The sequence below is a fragment of the Natator depressus genome, chromosome 4 (assembly GCF_965152275.1).
Source record: "Natator depressus isolate rNatDep1 chromosome 4, rNatDep2.hap1, whole genome shotgun sequence".
Classification (NCBI taxonomy): domain Eukaryota; kingdom Metazoa; phylum Chordata; order Testudines; family Cheloniidae; genus Natator; species Natator depressus.
This window is the reverse complement of record NC_134237.1, coordinates 113,873,644-113,889,925: the sequence shown is the minus strand read 5'-3', so window position 1 is coordinate 113,889,925 and position 16,282 is coordinate 113,873,644. Positions and strand designations below refer to the sequence as shown.

At 40.6% G+C, this 16,282-nt stretch overlaps 1 protein-coding gene across 1 annotated transcript in view; it reads right to left on the bottom strand.

The window, feature by feature from the left end:
- The window catches only part of CLNK (cytokine dependent hematopoietic cell linker), a 103,082-nt gene that overhangs the window by 13,233 nt on the left and 73,567 nt on the right, over window positions 1-16,282 (bottom strand). The window contains exons 14-17 of the mRNA XM_074951674.1: window positions 14,583-14,601; window positions 13,312-13,384; window positions 7,732-7,772; window positions 3,396-3,529 (exon numbers count right to left, since the gene is read on the bottom strand). Of these exons, the coding sequence (XP_074807775.1) occupies window positions 3,396-3,529; window positions 7,732-7,772; window positions 13,312-13,384; window positions 14,583-14,601 (267 nt within the window). The remainder of the gene's footprint in view (window positions 1-3,395; window positions 3,530-7,731; window positions 7,773-13,311; window positions 13,385-14,582; window positions 14,602-16,282) is intronic.

The window sequence follows — 16,282 nt, the reverse complement described above, 5'->3', positions numbered from 1 at the left end:
TCTTTTACTGTGTTTTTTAATTTGGGGTACACATTTAAATTGAGCCTCTGCTATGGTGTCTTTGAAAAGTGTCCATGCAGCTTGCAGGGATTTCACTCTAGTCACTATACCTTTTAATTTCTGTTTAACTAACTTCCTCATTTTTGCATAGTTCCCCTTTCTGAAATTAAATGTCACAGTGTTGGGCTGTTGAGGTGTTCTTCCCACCACAGGAATGTTAAATGTTATTATATTATGGTCACTATTTCCAAGCGGTCCTGTTATAGTTTCCTCTTGGACCAGATCCTGCGCTCCACTCAGGACTAGATCAAGAGTTGCCTCTCCCCTTGTGGGTTCTTGTACCAGCTGCTCCAAGAAGCAGTCATTTGAAGTATCGAGAAATTTTGTCTCTGCATTTTGTCCTGAGGTGATGTACCCAGTCAATATGGGGATAGTTGAAATCCCCCACTATTATTGAGTTCTTTATTTTGATAGCCTGTCTAATCTCCCTTAGCATTTCATTGTCACTATTGCTGTCCTGGTCAGGTGGTCGATAATAGATCCCTACTGTTATATTCTTACTAGAGCATGGAATTACTATCCATAGAGATTTTCCCCACTGTTCGACATTGGTGAGGCCTCATCTGGAGTACTGTGTCCAGTTTTGGGCCCCACACTACAAGAAGGATGTGGAAAAATTGGAAAGCGTCCAGAAGAGGGCAACAAAAATGATGAGGGGACTGGAACACATGACTTATGAGGAGAGGCTGAGGGAACTGGGATTGGTTAGTCTGCGGAAGAGAAGAATGAGGTGGGATTTGATAGCTGCTTTCAACTACCTGAAAGGGGGTTCCAAAGAGGATGGATCTAGACTGTTCTCGGTGGTAGCAGATGACAGAACAAGGAGTAATGGTCTCAAATTGCAGTGGGGGAGGTTTAGGTTGGATATTAGGAAAAACTTTTTCACTAGGAGGGTGGTGAAACACTAGAATGCGTTACCTAGGGAGGTGGTGGAATCTCCTTCCTTAGAGGTCTTTAAGGTCAGGCTTGACAGAGCCCTGGCTGGGATGATTTAGTTGGGGATTGGTCCTGCTTTGAGCAGGGGGTTGGACTAGATGACCTCCTGAGGTCCCTTCTCACCCTGATATTGTATGATTCTATGGAACATGTGGATTCATTTAAGATTTTTATTTCATTTTTTTATTCTACATTTTCTTTCACATACAGTGCCACTCCCCACCCCATACGACCCGTTCTGTCCTTCCGATATATTTTGTACCCCAGAATGATTGTGTCCCATTGATTGTCCTCACTCCACCAGGTTTCTGTGATGCCTATTATATCAATATCCTCCTTTAACATGAGGCACTCTAGTTCACACATCTTATTATTTAGACTTCTAGCATTTGTGTACAAGCACTTTAAAAACTTGTCACTGTTTATTTGTCTGCCCTTTTCTGATGTGTCAGATTCTTTATGTGAATGTTTCTTGTCTGATATGGCCCATACTTTATCCTCTTCCATCCTCTCCTCCTGACTAAAACCTAGAGAATCTCTATCAATAGACTCTCCTGTCAGAGAAGTCTCTGTCCAGTCCACATGAGCCTTTGCAGCAATCGGCTTTCCCCCATCTCTTAGTTTAAAAAGGTTGCAGAGCAGTTTTTAATGTTAAGTGCCAGCAGTCTGGATCCACTTTGGTTTAGGTGGAGTCCATCCTTCCTGTATAGGCTCCCCCATCCCAAAAGTTTCCCCAGTTCCTAATAAATCTAAACCCCTCCTCTCTACACCATTGTCTCATCCACGCATTGAGACTCTGAAGCTCTGCCTGCCTACCTGGCCCTGCACGTGGAACTGGAAGCATTTCTGAGAATGCCACCCTAGAGGTCCTGGATTTCAGTCTCTTTTCTAGAGAATGTTCTAATTAGAGTATGGCTAATTGCTTCTGCTATGACTAAGCGAAGCATGCATGGACATGTGACTCTAAATTCCATCTTGTCACCTGTAATTTTCCACAAACTAGAGCAATGGATTTCCCTGCATTTGGCAGAAGCTTTAAAAGGCCCTTGAAACATCTCCATTTTGCCTCTTTCCTGCTCTGATTTCTGGATTATGAACTATACTAATGGGACCATTTTAACCAACGGGCTGAAGACCTTCCAATGATTTGGAAGCAACCGGAGGCTTAACTGAAGCCAGCAGTTTATTCTATCACTGCTACAAGCCTGATCCAAGAACCTTGCATTTATTGTATGTATTTGATTCCTTAAAACAATTTTAACTCTCACCTTTCTTTCTTTTTACAAATAAACCTTTAGATATTAGATACTAAAGGATTGGCAACAGCGTGATTATTGGGTAAGATCTAAGTTCTATATTGACCTGGGTATATGGTTAGTACTTTGGGATCAGAAGCACCCTTTGGTTGATGACATTGGTTTTAAATAACCACTCATCATTAAGTCTATTTGTTTTTGGTGGTGATACAAGGACTGGAATATCTAAGGAGACTGCTTTTCTGACGGCATGTTAACCAGTGTGGTGAAACAGAAGTTTACTTTTGTTGCTGGTCTGGTATATGTTATGGATGAATAACCACCAGTTTTGAGGTGTATCTGCTCCATTTCTCAGCAGTTTGTCCTGAATTTGATATTCTCAGTTGTGACCTATAGAGAGATGGTAACAGGAGTAACCGGAATATTGCTTGTGGCACCTTAGAGACTAACAAATTTATTTGAGCATAAGCTTTCGTGAGCTACAGCTCACTTCATCGGATGCATTCCGATGAAGTGAGCTGTAGCTCACGAAAGGTCATGCTCAAATAAATTTGTTAGTCTCTAAGATGCCACAAGTCCTCCTTTTCTTTTTGCGAATACAGACTAACACGGCTGCTACTCTGAAACCTGAATATTGCTGTGATTCTTGGTGTAAGCCATCTGTTACAAAGATATGCTCACCTGGGTGGCAAGATAGATTTGAGTACTTGAGGGGGGACTCTGACTCCTTATTTAGGCTATTTTATCACCTGAGGAGTTTATACTTTGATTATTGATTGGTGAAATTGAAGTATAGAATTTACAACCAATTTGCAGTTTGTTCCCTGGTTTTTAACAGTCTTCCCTGGGGTTGGTATTCATGCTCATGACTCATGGCAAGCAGCATTACACTAAGCGCCCACAGTTTCCAGGCCACTTAGGTGCCTGGATGGAGTTAGCCTACAACTATTGTGGCTCTGTCAGTGTGTACACATACAGAATATACAGTGATAACACCTTTTTGCTGTCGGCTTGTACAGCAGCCAGCACAACAGGGCCATGGTCTATACCTGGGGCACCATGGTAATACGAATAATATATACTACTGCAGCTACATCTCTTTGATAAGAAATTGACTCTTTAATGTAGCAGAAGGCTGTTTACCTTTTCAACAGGCTTCGTAAGATGCGTTGTTGGCAGGTTTACATATTTATGTTGTGATCTACATTCAGAAGGCTCGAGCTTTCCTGGAGATGGTGACCTCTCAATTGAACAGTTTTGTATGTTTAATCTGGATCCTGTAAACATAAATTATTGGGATAAAACCCATGTTGTTCTGTACATCAGCCATCACGTCATTTTGCCAGCATATGTGCCTTATTGAAAATACCTTAAAGCGTAGTGTCTATTATTTGAAAAGGCAGTTTTGTGATAACATTTAAAAATAAAGGGGCCTGATTCTGATCTGGCTGATACAGCTATAACTCCACTGATTTCAGAATCAGGCCCAGTGACATTTTTCAAGGATTCCTTTTTACTTCACTCAAGGTTCATGCACAATGAAAGTCACTTGCAAATATTAACTGTGTACTACTTATTTACAACATAATTTCTAAGGGCCCCATGGTCAAAACAGTGCTTTAGCAGAAAATATTTATGGCTATCTATGTGCTATAAAGGTAAAAACATTTTATTTTACCACATTTTATAGTGCTTGATTTCCATGGATCTATGTTTGTAGCCTTAGCAGTGCTTGGTTTGGGGTACATTAGAGCCATTCACAATCCCACCATTTGGGGATGCCACTTCTGTCCACCCATCCACAGGAATCTCTAAATGTTCAGGATCTCTGCTGCTCTACTTAATATGGGTCTTCCCAATGAAGTCTATGAGCTTTCGATCAGGCCCTGTAGTCTGAGTTCAGAGAAGTGACATCTGCTACCTGTTGCACAGCTGGAAGGCGTGAAAAGCTGTCATACATTTCTAATTTTCACTAATTAGACAACAGTTAATGTACAGATAATATTGGAATAAAACTGGGTTATTGTAACAATATTTAAAAGCATATCATGAGCATGTCACTTATGTAACAAATATTTTGTTTGTTTTGAAAAATGCCATGTGGAAAGGGGTACAATAAATGATTACAAGACAGGAAAAGAAAAATGTGATTATCTAGATCTTCCATCTTTTCTTTCTGGGGTCTATCACACGGGCCTTGTCTGTTTACCCAATCTGTATTTCATTATATTTTATCTGTCTTTCTTGCACTATCAGTTTATTACTGTTCTGACCATATTGCATGCTGGAATAACAAAGACACCCAATCTTGAAAACAATTTATTTGACAGAAAAGTAATAGTTTTCATGTGTTTAAAATTAATGCATCTTTCGTGCATGTATGTACCACTTTCTGGCTTCTAACAGCATTAAATTTATTTTTAAAGACATGAAACAATGCCCATTGAAGTCACTTGGAAGTCTCCTTTTGTCTACAGTGGGCATTGGATCAGTTCCTAAATGAAGGCTGTGAGCCAAATGTTTAAAAGGTCTGGAACCAGCCTATAATTTTGTGCCTGCAATCAATTGTGTGTGCCAAATTGTGGCTATGTCTACGTATCCAGTTTGCAGCTGGTCACTAGATACCAAAGCTCTGTCATTTGCATCCACAGTTGATTGTAGGTACAGAACTAGTTGCTGCTTTCTGGGGGGGAAGGCAGCCCTATAAGTAAGATTTCATATGCTCTACATTGAATTTATTGCTGTAAAGTCTCCTGCTTTGAATGGAACTGTGGTGCAGCAGCCTGGAAATTCTGATGCAGTGTTGGGTAATTTTTTTTTTAAATGGAGATCTGATTGATTTAAATATAATAATTAGAGCTGCTATTAAAAATATTTTTTAAAAAAAAAATTTAGTTTCATTTTTATTTCCCACAAGAAAAAACTGATTTTTGACCAAAAAATGCCTCCAGAAATCCTTGAAAAAAGTTCACTTTTTTTTATTAACACTCAGAAAATTTCAACCAAAATGACATTTTCCATAGGAGTTTGGTGCCTAACCTACTTAGTTAGGTACTTTTGAAAATCCCACTAAGGTCCAGATTTTTAAAGGTATCCAGGCACCTAGAGAAATCAATGAGAGTTAGTCATTTGGAAGTTTTTGAAAATCCCCCTAGGTGCCTGTCTGCATCTTTAGATACGTAAAACCCTTTAAAAACTTGGCCCTTTGGTCTGTTGGAAATGGGACTTAGGAGCCTAAGTCACGAAGCACTTCTGAAAATTTGACCGCAGGTCTAATAAAAATACATGAAAACATTGAATTTTTTCCTGGTGGTGTTTATTTTTATAGTAACTTTATCTTATGCAGCCCCTAAATTCAGTGTGACTCAGATTTTTGTGTTGGCAAGACATCAATGCATTTGCAAAAGTAGTCAAGGGAGAAGATAAAGGTTTTGGTAGCTGGGTAGAGATAAGCTGGAGCATTTACCACCAGGCTCACTTCCTGCAAAACACAAGAACTGACTGAGCCCTACCCTGCTTAACTTGAGAAATCTGATAACAAAGGCTTGTTTGCCTGCTGCAATATTAATGCAATAAAAAACTCTGTTAATAAAAAGAAAACAAATTAAAGCCACTTCATTCTTATTTATAAGTAATCTATCTTGTGGTTCTTATACGTTAACCCAAAGACTGTTCATACATCAGCCTGTAAATGTAGAGGCAATACAAGGAGATATTCCCTTTAGCAGGTGTTTGTGCCTGAAAAACATCCTGTCTACATTCAACTAATTACAAACTGATAGTAAAGTCTTCTGCTTAGACAGTAGGGGTCCCATTCTTTTATAACCAACCCTGGAGAGTAGGTGATAACAATAACCCTGCTCACATTCTATCTAGCTACCTAAGTAGATAAATATGTGGCTCCGATCCCCATAATAGCTGACTGCTTTTCTAAGGTTGAAAGAAAGAGAGATATTTTGTTCTTTCTTCCTTGCCTGTTTGGTTAGTAGAGGGTTTTTGGTTTTTTTTTTTAGTGTGTGTGTGTTGTTATGGGAACATTACTGTAAACAACAATCTGTACTAACCAATAAGTAGGGATGAGCCAAATAAAATTTTGGGGTCACATAAAAATTGGTCTTCATTTTACCAAAACAGGTTATCCAGGGGTGATAGTGGACAGCAGGTTTGATCTGTTTGCAATATGATTTGGCAATAAAAAGGCCTATGCTTTTATGAAGAAGCCTCCTTTTCTGATTGGAGAAATGAGTATTTCTCTCTGTGTGACTCTGAGGAGACTGCTCTTGAATGATGCATTCAGTGCTGGTAATCAGAACCAGAAAGATGCAGAGAAAATGAATAGAACTGAACAAAGCTGTCACAGTTACTGGGCCAGCCACACCATAGACCACTCTTTTTATCCCTCTTGTGTGTACCCCTCAGTGCACCCACTTAGACTGGATCTCTGGGCCTCCCTGTTCCCCAGCCATGTTTGCTGAACAAAGAGCAGTTCGGGCTCCAGTTTCAGCAGCTGACGCTCCAGGCCAGGATTCAGCAGCTGCTGAGCAACTTACTCAGCCCCAGCATGAGTTTGCAAGCTTGTCCCCCTCTAGGCAGGGGTGGGTGGATGGGTGTAAACAGTGTGTCTCCCTCCTGGCCAGTGGAGAAGGAATAAAAACAGCATGTCCCCCTCCCAGCGTCTTGCTGTAAGCGGCTGCCCTGCGAGAGTGGGGGTGTGGAGGGCAGGCAGCCCAGATGTGCCTACCTTTAAGATGCAATACAGGCACAGTACAGTACTTGGTTTTTCTTTTATTTTTTTTACTCTCTGTTGGTGCCTGATTGGTTACTTCCGGTTTCACATGGTGTCCGGTTGACTGGTCAGTCCGTGACTCTGGTGTTCGTATCTTTGAGGTTCTTCTGTATTTCCCCTTGCCTACACCTTAATCTTTCCTTAAAAGCATCTGTAAGTTCCCCTCAGCTCAGCTAATCCCCACCTGTGGTTGGGAGAAGCAGACTTTACTGCTTTCAGCATGCTCTCTCTCTCTCTCTGTGTCGCCTTGTATGACTGTCATCTCTCACTGACGCTCCCTGGGGTTGCCTGAGTTATCTTATCCACACTTTCTCCTTTTTGTAGGCCCAGAGCCATGTAATGGTTAAGTATCTCCTTTGTCCTGAGCTATTTTTAACCCGGATAGAGGAAAGAGTAAGCTATTTTTAACCTGGATAGAGCCACATAGAGGGCATCCCCAAATAAACAGCTTCCCTAGTGTTTCCCCAAGGACTCATATCTGTCACTGTTTTACTTTAACAACCCTTTTTGATCTTAACTCCATAGCAAGTAACTCATCATAAACAAACACACAGGCACTCATTGTATTAATCAAAAATAATACAACTATTTTCTAGTTCATCATAGAAGTATTTGTACATATATTTGTGTGGACTAGGACTTATCCATTCCTGTTTTACAGGGGTTTTTTGTATGGAATCTTAGGATTCTTACCTGAGCCTTGAAAACTTTTACTACTCAGCATACAAGGAGGGCTAGGAGAAAGTAGTAAATAATGTTAAGTAAGTGCAAATGCTCAATTTGTTATGGATTGTGATATTGCATATATGCAAAGATGAAAAATATGGAAAGTCTAAATGCCATTGAGTTCCATCAGGGATGAATTTGTATTAAAATAATCTGTTTAAACATTAAGAATGAAGACAAGGAAAGTGTGAGATGAATGTAGCATGAAAAAATTTCTAAGTTTGAGCTCTAATGACTACAAAGGGAAATTAAAAAGTGTTAAAGGTTGGTGCATAGGAACCACAGTCATAGAATCCTAGAAGTGTAGGACTGGAAGGGACTGGTAGGTCATCTAGTCCAGTCCCCTGTATGCAAGGCAGAACTATGTAATAACTAGACCATTCCTGACAGGTGTTTGTCTAACTTGTTCATAAAAACCTATTATGAGGGAGACTCCCTAGGCAATTTATTCCAGTGCTTATCTACCCTGAGAGTTAGGAAGTTTTTTCGAATGACCAACCTAAACCTCCCTTGCTGCAATTTAAGCCCATTGCATCTTGTCCTATCCTCCGAGGTTAACTAGAACAATTTTCACCCTCCTCCTTGCAACAACCTTTGTATTTGAAAACTGTTATGTCCCCCCTCAATCTTTTCTTCTCCAGACTGAAAAAATTGGTTTTGTTTAATCTTTCCTCATAGGTCATGTTTTCTAGACTTTAATCATTTTTGTTGCTCTCTTCTGATCTTTCTCCAATTTGTCGACATCTTTTCTGAAATGTGGCACCCAAACCTGGTTACAATACTTCAGTTGAGGCCTTATCAGCATGGAGTAGAGTAGAAGAATTACTTCTTGTGTCTTGCTTACAACACTCCTGATACATCCCAGCATTATGTTCACTTTTTTGATAACACTGTTACACTGTGGACTCATATTTAGCTTGTGATCCACTATAACCCTCAGGCCTCTTTCTGCAGTACTCTTTCCTATGCAGTCATTTCACATTTTTTGTGTGTGTAATTGATTGTTCCTTCCTAAATGGAGTACTTATTGAATTTCATCCTATTTACTTCAGACCATTTCCCCAGTTTGTCCAGATCATTTTGAATTTTAATCCTATCCTCCAAAGCAACCCCCCCCCCCAGATTGGTATTATCCACAGACTTTCTAAGTGTACTTTTCTCTGCCATGATCTAAATCATTTTTATCTAGATATTGAACAGAGCCAGATCCAGACCAATCCCTGCCAGATGCCATTCTATATGCCCTTACTGCTTGACTGTGAATCACTGATGATTACTCTCTGGGAATGTTTTTCCAACCAGGTACATACCCACCTTATATTAGCTCCATCTACATTATATTTCCCTAAGTTGTTTATGAGAAGGACATGTGAGACAGTATCAAAAGCCTTACTAAAATCAAGATATATCACATCTACTGCTTCCCTCCATCCACATGTCTTGTTACCCTGTCAAAGAAAGCTATTAGGTTGGTTTGATTTGATTTGTTCTTGACAATGATTGTATGTTATATAGCTATGTTAGAGACAGAGACTGCTCACAAATAAATACCATGGATTAGAAAAGTGGAAGACTCATCACTTTGGAATTTTTTATTGTGATGCATGGCTAGAAAGGGTTAAACATCCTGCAAAATAAACAACCCTGAAAAGACATGTGGAGAGATAATGTTTTTGTGTATTTACATATATATGAGTTGGGTGGACAATGTAATCAGCGGTCCCTGTCTATGCTGTATTCTGATAATTCAGAGATCAGAAGAACATCCTAGCATTTAAATGAACTGTAAACACAGAATATCTCTGTATTCATCTCTCTTTGAAATGTATAGCAAATAATCTGTGAATGGTGGAGGAACAAGCAAATTGCCTTATGTTAATTCTATAGTTAAGTACCAGTAATGGACCTCCTTCAAAGTCATCCTAATTGCCTTTTGTTCCTGGAGGAACTCCCAACTTGTCAAAGAGGACATGAAATTGTATACAAGATCCTTGGGTCCTGATTCTGTCATCTCAGATCTGCTTAGGCTTCATCGGGGAAGTTTGAGTCACAAAACTGAGGTCCTAGTTATGCTGGTATGCCCTGAACATATTTGGACATTGGGCTGTAACTGATGAACTATTTCTAAAAGAACTCTTTGCAACTACAAAGCTCATCATCTCTGCTATGAATCTGAATCTTAAGAATTGAACTCATGTCTGTATGTATATTGATTTTTTTTAACCATACTCTCTCTCTTGTTTTTAATAAATTTTAGTTTAGTTAATAAGAATTGGTTGTAGTGTGTATTTGGGTAAGATTTGAAACATTCATTAACCTGTGAGGTAATGTGTCTGATCCTTTGGGATTGGTAGAACCTTTTCTTTTACATGATGAAATAAGATTTTCAGGAATCTTCATATTTGACTTAGGTGGCTGGATCACTTTAAGGAAACTGTGTTGTTTGGACTTCTGAGTAACCAGTAAGGTAATAAAGAAGCTGTTTTATAGTGGCTTGGTAAATCTAAGTATTGGAATATCCACCAGCTTCTAGGGACTGTCTGCCCCATTCTTTGCAGTTCACCCTAATTGAGTGATCATAGCTGGCCCCCATTGGGACCCTGGTCACAGTATGCTGTATAGATATATTAAAGACAGAGACTGCTCACACATATATACCGTGGATTAGAAAAGTGGAAGACTCATCGCTTCAGAATTTTTTATAAAAAACCGATTGGCTAAAGCAATAAAAACTATACTATAGGAAACAACTCTGCACTGTAATTGGTAAATAACAGGGCCTCATTCAAAGCCTGTTTAATGGTAATCTCTCCATTGGCTTTGGATCATGTTCTAAATTTGGTGGTAATATAGAATCATAGAAATGCCGGACTGGAAGGGACCTTGATAGGTCATCTAGTCCAATCCCCTGCACTGAGGCAGGACTAAGAATGATCTAGACCAGTGGTTCTCAACCGATTTACCATTGTGGGCCGCATATGCAGCTCTCTGTGTTATGTGGGTTGCATCCACACAATGTACATATATTACCCGTATGGCCCTGAGAATGTCACTTGGGCCTCAGCTTTGTTCTGATTGGGCCGCAAGTGGCCTATGGATTGAGAACCACTGATCTAGACCACGCCTGACAGGTGTTTATCTAACCCGTTCTTAAAAACCTCCAGTAATAGATATTCCACAACCACCATAGGTAACTTGTTCAGGTGCTTAATTACGCTTACAGTTAGGGAGTTTTTCCCCATGTCTTGCCTAAATCTTCCTTGCTGCAATTTAAGTCCATTACTACTTGTCCTGTCCTCAGCAGATAAGGAGAACAATTTATCACCCTCCTCTTTATAACTTTTTACATACTTGAAGACTGTTATCATATACTCCTTCAGTCTTCTCTTCTCTAAAGAAACCCATATTTTCAATCTTTCCTCATAGGTCATGTTTTCTAGACCTTTTAGTCATTTTTGTTGCTCTCCTCTCTATATGTGATAGTTGGTTATCTCAGTTTGTGGGGGTTCATAAAACTTTTCCATCAGTTTGTGCTTCTTATGGATTCACATCCCCTGACTTTTGCTCTGAGTTTTAGGTTTGAATGATCTCAAATACAAAGTGCAACTCAATCAAGTTTCACTTGGATTCACACAGGTCACAAGGGTGACTCTGTATCAAGCAAAAGAAAGCCACAGCTTGATTTTTCAGAAATCATGTTAAGCTTGAATTTTTGGCAGTAAAGTCACTGTGCCAAATTCAATCCTAATGTAAACAACCTATGACTACCTCTGTAATACAGGGGAAAAACATTATGGACTCTCATACCTCTGCATGATTGTATTTTAGGGAACCCCTGCATGCGTCTCTGAACAGGAACATTTCCTTAAACCAACATTTGTGCATTGGTCAAAGTTTCCCATGGGATTTTTGGCTTGAACTGGTTTTACTCATTTGTATCCTGAATTTTAGTCACAAATCTCAAATAGTGCTATTGAAATCAAATCCTAATGTGTATTGAGCTTGCTGCACATGCATAGGCATCGGAGGACAGGGGAGGTCACATGTCCCCCTGCCCTCAATCCTCCTGGCAGCCACACTTACCTGCTTGAGTACATATGTGGACTATCCTGGGGTGTGCAGAAGGGAGCTTGGGGAGTCAGTTGGAGTAATGGGGATGGGGGAGGGAGGAAGCAGGATCCAGGGGAGGCGGGGTGATGGTCGTGGGTGGGTGGGAAGTCCAGGGAGGCAACAGGAGCCAGGGTGATGGTCGTGGGTGGGGAATCTGGGGAGGCAGTGGGGGGCCAGAGGAAATTGGAGGACGGGGGGAGGCAGCATGGTCCAGAGGCAATGGGGAGGGGTGAAGGTCCGGAGGAAGGCAGCAGGGGCCAAGAGAGATGGGTGGGGGGCCAGGGGAGGCAGCAGGGGCTAGGGCACCAAAATACAAGTTTGCCCAGGACACCATTTTTCCTAAGACTGGACCTGCCAGGGCCGGCCTTAAGGGTGGGCGACATATCAGCTGCCCAGGGTACCATGGTCAGGGGGGCGACATGGTCAAGAGGGTTTTGCTGGATGGTGCCTTGGCAGTCACCAGGAAGTTGATGGTGGCGAGGGGTGGCTTGTCGTGCCCCCACACTATCAGCAGTTACCAGTCACCTATGTGTATTCACTGCTTGGAAGACTCCTTAGTTGAATAAAGCCTGGTCTTTGTTAGTATCTGTGAAATCTATGGGCTGGTTCCAATGCAATGGGAGTCTATTGACTTCAGTTGGCATTGGATCAGGACCTGTATGTCTTTAACATTCTTTAATTTGAAAGGACCTTGACTGAATAATTGCAAATTACAGGACCACTGGTTCCATAAACCAAGAATCTAGTCACAAACAATTAAGGGCTAGGTTCTGCCACACTTACTCATACTGTATAATACCTTTCTCCTCAAGTAGTTGAAAAAAAAAATAGGACCTGTTTTGTGAACCATTAACAGTCGGTGAGTACAAAATGCTAGTATGGTATCTTTTGAAGGACAAAAGTTAAATTATATACTTCAAATTTCCCTACCCCGTCTTTTTGTGTGTCAAAAATAATTGAGAAAGGGGGTATGAGTGGTATTCAAAGAGAGGTTGAAAAGGCTTATGGGGGTTAGAATGGGGAAAAGACAGAAAAATTATAACAGATCTATATAACAGTGACTTGTCTAGAGAAGGCCAAAAAGATATTCCTTATTAAGAAGAACAAGGCACCTTCCAATGAAAGGAACAGGGAACAAAATACAAAGAATATACAAGAAAATTTCTTCTTTACATAATATATGGAACTCACTGTCATAAGTTATTATTGAAGCACTGAATGCAGTAAGACTATAAATAGGAAGAGCATCTGTAGTTACAATAGCTTGAATTAAAATTACAATGACCATCAAATGTCGTGTTTCAGGGTGTAATTACATAATGGTATTAGAAAGTAATCATGCCTCTGTGGTATGGTACTGCATAGTTTTCCAGGTGCAGGGGTTTTTATTTCTTCTGAACCATCTAGTACAAGCTCATGCAATTCTTATATTCCTACCTGGATGCAGGATATTTTGTTTTTTGCTGTCGTGTTTGGAAAGATAATTCAACTTCCCTGCTGATATCTGGAATTTCATAAATAAGAACATATTATTCCTTTACACATGTAAATTGCACAGCACTAAATACAAATAAGAATGCACCTAATCACAGTAATGAAAGAAGGAAATTAATCTATATTCATGTATACTACAAAGTGATTCAGTAAAAAAAGCTAATGGGCCAAATTCATCCCTGATGTAAATGAGCTAAACTATTGACATAAATGGGAATAATTTATTCCAGAGCTGACTGGCATATAGTTTACAAGGTAACATCATAAGCTTTCCTGATACCAAACAAGGAGTAATGTAAAGGTAAGTAATGCAGAATGCTCCCTAGAGGAATACAAAATATCCTTCTCTCCCTTTAACAGATGGGTGGAATTAATCCTCATGTTAATGGACCAGTGCTGTTTTCTGTGTAAGTCAATGAGAATTATGCCATTGACCTCAAAGGGAAATAAATCAGGCCCCCCAAAAAGTAAGGAACTCTGTCATACGGAGGTATGTATGTCAGGGAATGAACAATGTATCTTCTTGTTACTTTGAAGTATTTATGCTTTTTCAGGTAGGAATTTGAAAGCACCCTAAATGAGAGGGGCACCCAAATCCATTAGAATTCAATACAAGTTGGGTACCTGGGGGCAAACTTTTAAAGGTATATAGGACCTAGAGAGACAGATAGACCCTTTGTGGCATTATCAAAAACCTAACTCCCACTGAAATCAATGGAAGTTAGCTGCCTACGTGCTCTGTAAATCCCACCATGTGCCCATCTACATCTATAGGCATCTAAATGTCTTCGATAATCTGGCCTGTGGCTCCTTGAGAAATCCAAGCCTTAAATTAGATTTGACATGAGAGGTAAGTGTGATACTGCTGTTACACAGAGATTTTGTTAGTTCCATTTTAGAGTCCTTCTCCAGATAAGCTTTCCATCACTGTACAGGTATTCTAAACTTCTCTCTTCTCTTCTTCATGTTGTATACATGAAGGCTTTAGTTTAATACTCTACTTTTATCCATCATCCACTATGAAATTTTGGCTGTCACTTTCATTCTAAAAGAAATAATCGGAATATAAGACCAGACCCTCGGCTGCTGTAGACCAGCACTGAATTCAAAAGATGACACCAGTTTACACTATTTGAAGATTTGGCCCAGAATATGTTGTTCTTACAATAAGAAGGAAAAAACAGGGAATCTGCAATATACTGTTAAGTACTAACCTCTTCCTTTTCCAGGTGCCTATATAGAATGATAAAATAGATAGTGAATATTGGAAGCTTTCAGTGACAATAATATACTATTTTTTATATTTGTTTGCTCCACCTGCTTGTTACCACAGGACAGGTGTGATTTAGCATACCTCACTTGGGCCAAATATACTACTTGGTAAGTCAGATGCATGCCTGGTGCAACTACATTAGAGACACACAAATCCCCAACTAAATCATCCCAGCCAGGGCTTTGTCAAGCCTGACCTTAAAAATCTCAAAGGAAGGAGATTCCACCACCTTCCTAGGTAATGCATTCCAGTGCTTCACCATCCTCCTAATGAAAATTTTTCCTAATATCCAACCTAAACCTTCCCTACTGCAACTTGAGACCATTCCTCCTTCTTCTGTCATCTGCTACCACCGAGAACAGTCTAGATCCATTCTCTTTGGAACTCCCTTTCAGGTAGTTGAAAGCAGCTATCAAATCCCCCCTCATTCTTTTCTTCTGCGGACTAAAAAAATCCCAGTTCCCTCAGCCTCTCCTCATAAGTCATGTGTTCCATCCAGTCCCCTAATCATTTTTGTTGCCCTCTACTGGGCACTTTCCAATTTTTCCACATCCTTCTTGTACTGTGGGGCCCAAAACTGGACACGGTACTCCAGATGAGGCCTCACCAATGTCGAATAGAGGGGAAAGATCACGTCCCTCGATCTGCTGGCAATGCCCCTACTTATAGAGCCCAAAATGCCATAGGCCTTCTTAGCAACAACAGCACACTGTTGACTCATATCCAGCTACTTGTCCACTGTAACCCTTAGGTCCTTTTCTGCAGAACTGTTCCTGAGCCATTCGGTCCCTAGTCTGTAGCGGTGCATGGGATTCTTCCGTCCTAAGTGCAGGACTCTGCACTTGTCCTTGTTGAACCTCATCAGATTTCTTTTGGCCCAATCCTCTAATTGGTCTAGGTCCCTCTGTATCCTATCCCTACCTTCCAGCATATCTACCACTCCTCCCAGTTTGGTATCATCTGCAAACTTGCAGAGGGCTCAGTCCACGCCATCCTCCAGATCATTAATGAAGATATTGAACAAAACTGGCCCCAGGACCGACTCTTGGGGCACTCCCCTTGATACTGGCTGCCAACTAGACATGGAGCCATTGATCACTACCTGTTGAGCCTGACAATCTAGCCAGCTTTCTACCCACCTAATAGTCCAGTCATCCAGCTCATACTACTTTAACTTGCTGGCAAGAATACTGTGGGAGACCGTATCAAAAGTTTTGCTAAAGTCAAGGAACAACACGTCCACTGCTTTCCCCTCATCCACAGAGCCAGTTGTCTCATCATAAAGGCAATTAGATTAGTCAGGCATGACTTGCCCTTGGTGAATCCATGCTGACTGTTCCTGATCACTTTTCTCTCCTCTAAGTGCTTCAGAATGGATTCCTTGAGGACCTGCTCCATGATTTTTCCTGGGACCAAGGTAAGGGTAACTGGCCTGTAGTTTCCCGGATCCTCCTCCTTCCCTTTTTTAAAGATGGGCACTACGTTAGCCTTTTTCCAGTCATCCGGATCTCCCTCGATTGCCATGAGTTTTCAAAGATAATGGCCAATGGCCCTGCAATCACATCTGTCAACTCCTTTAGCACTCTCGGATGTAGCGCATCTGGCCCCATGGACTTGTGCTCGTCCAGCTTTTCTAAATAG